At 35.5% G+C, this 1,607-nt stretch overlaps 1 protein-coding gene across 1 annotated transcript in view; it reads left to right on the forward strand.

Annotated features, from left to right (window-relative positions):
* Positions 1-1,607, forward strand: part of PRKD3 (protein kinase D3) — a 66,323-nt gene that overhangs the window by 15,897 nt on the left and 48,819 nt on the right. The window contains exons 3-4 of the mRNA XM_012653800.1: positions 108-239; positions 1,246-1,403. Coding sequence (XP_012509254.1) covers positions 108-239; positions 1,246-1,403 — 290 coding nt within the window. The remainder of the gene's footprint in view (positions 1-107; positions 240-1,245; positions 1,404-1,607) is intronic.

Here is a 1,607-nt window from a genome sequence, read left to right on the forward strand (position 1 = left end):
TTATGCTCAGATGAAATTTTCAGAGAAAAAATGATTTTGTATACTATAACATAAATGAACAGGTGAACGTTCCTAAGGTTTATTTTAATACTTTTCTTTTTTAAAAGCTTTAGCCACAGTAGAAGACTTCCAGATTCGTCCACATACTCTTTACGTACATTCTTACAAAGCTCCTACTTTTTGTGATTATTGTGGTGAAATGCTCTGGGGATTGGTACGTCAGGGACTGAAATGTGAAGGTATGTGTTCTAAAATTTTTGTGGTCATTTAAAATAGGGTTTCACATTTGCATTCTTTTATTATCACTGAGAAAATGAGATTATTAGTTGGTGACTAGGGAGTAACCAGGATTTAGAATTGGAAGGATTGGGACTCTTTCATATTCTTGGGCAATTTACTTAATCTCTCTGGGGATCAATTTCTCTGTAAAATATATTCTACCCCATGGGTTTTGTGAAGCGTAAATGGTTAAGTAAGGTAATATGGGTAAAATATTTGTCACAGAGTAGTGGACCAATAAATATTAATGTTTTTAATGTTTTTTTAAAGTTAAGTCTTACATACAACAAAACTGTCAAAGTTGTTCTGAATTACAATTGCTAGGGGGTAGGGCACAGGTGTACATTTCTGATTAAGAAACAGTCCTCCTAAGGTGGAGTGTCAATAAATTTTTTCTGTAAAATGCGAGAGAATAAATATTTTAGGCTTCGCTAACTATCTATTATAATGTGAAACTAGCCATAGACAAGATGTAAACAAATGGACATGGCTGTGTTTCAGTAAAACTTTATTTAGGAACACTGAAATTTGAGTTTCATGTAATTTTCATGGCACAGGAAGAATTTGGTACACAGGCCACAGTTTGCTGACCAGTGCTTTAAGCCAGTGGTTCTCAAACTTTGTTGTGCATCATAAAACATATTTTGCTGGGTCCCATCCCCAGAGTTTCTAATTCAGTAGATCTGGGGTGGAGCCCAGTAATTTACATTCCTAACAAATTGCCAGGAGATAGTTTTAGGGACCACACTTCAGGAACCACTGTTCTAGCCAACTTAACCTTTCTGAACAGACCTTTCTACCCATTTCCTGTTCTGCTTCAATTTGTTAGCTTCCCCTTAGCGTGCCATCTGGGTTCTTAGAGTAGGTATTGCTAACAGAGAAATTAATAAAGGAAGCACCAATTTTTTATGTGTCACACTTAAAAGTGTTTTTAATCTTATTTTTTACCTTTTAAAATATATTTAGGCTGTGGATTAAATTACCATAAACGATGTGCCTTCAAGATTCCAAATAACTGTAGTGGAGTAAGAAAGAGACGTCTGTCAAATGTATCTTTACCAGGACCTGGCCTCTCGGTTCCAAGACCCCTACAGCCTGAATGTGTAGCCCTTCTCAGTGAAGAGGTATGTATTCTAAGGTAATAGAGGACTAGTTATTCCTTATGTTTCTACAGTGTGTATGACATTCTAGAACATAATTGGTATACTAAAGAACAGTAATGTTCCTACACTTAAGAAACTTAAAATGTAATAATGGGGCAGGGTTTACCAATAGTAATGAATTGCACTTTTGTACACCTTGGGATTGCATTATTTATTACTTGGACC

The sequence above is a fragment of the Propithecus coquereli genome, unplaced genomic scaffold (genome assembly GCF_000956105.1).
Source record: "Propithecus coquereli isolate 6110/MARCELLA unplaced genomic scaffold, Pcoq_1.0 Scaffold43, whole genome shotgun sequence".
Lineage (NCBI taxonomy): Eukaryota > Metazoa > Chordata > Mammalia > Primates > Indriidae > Propithecus > Propithecus coquereli.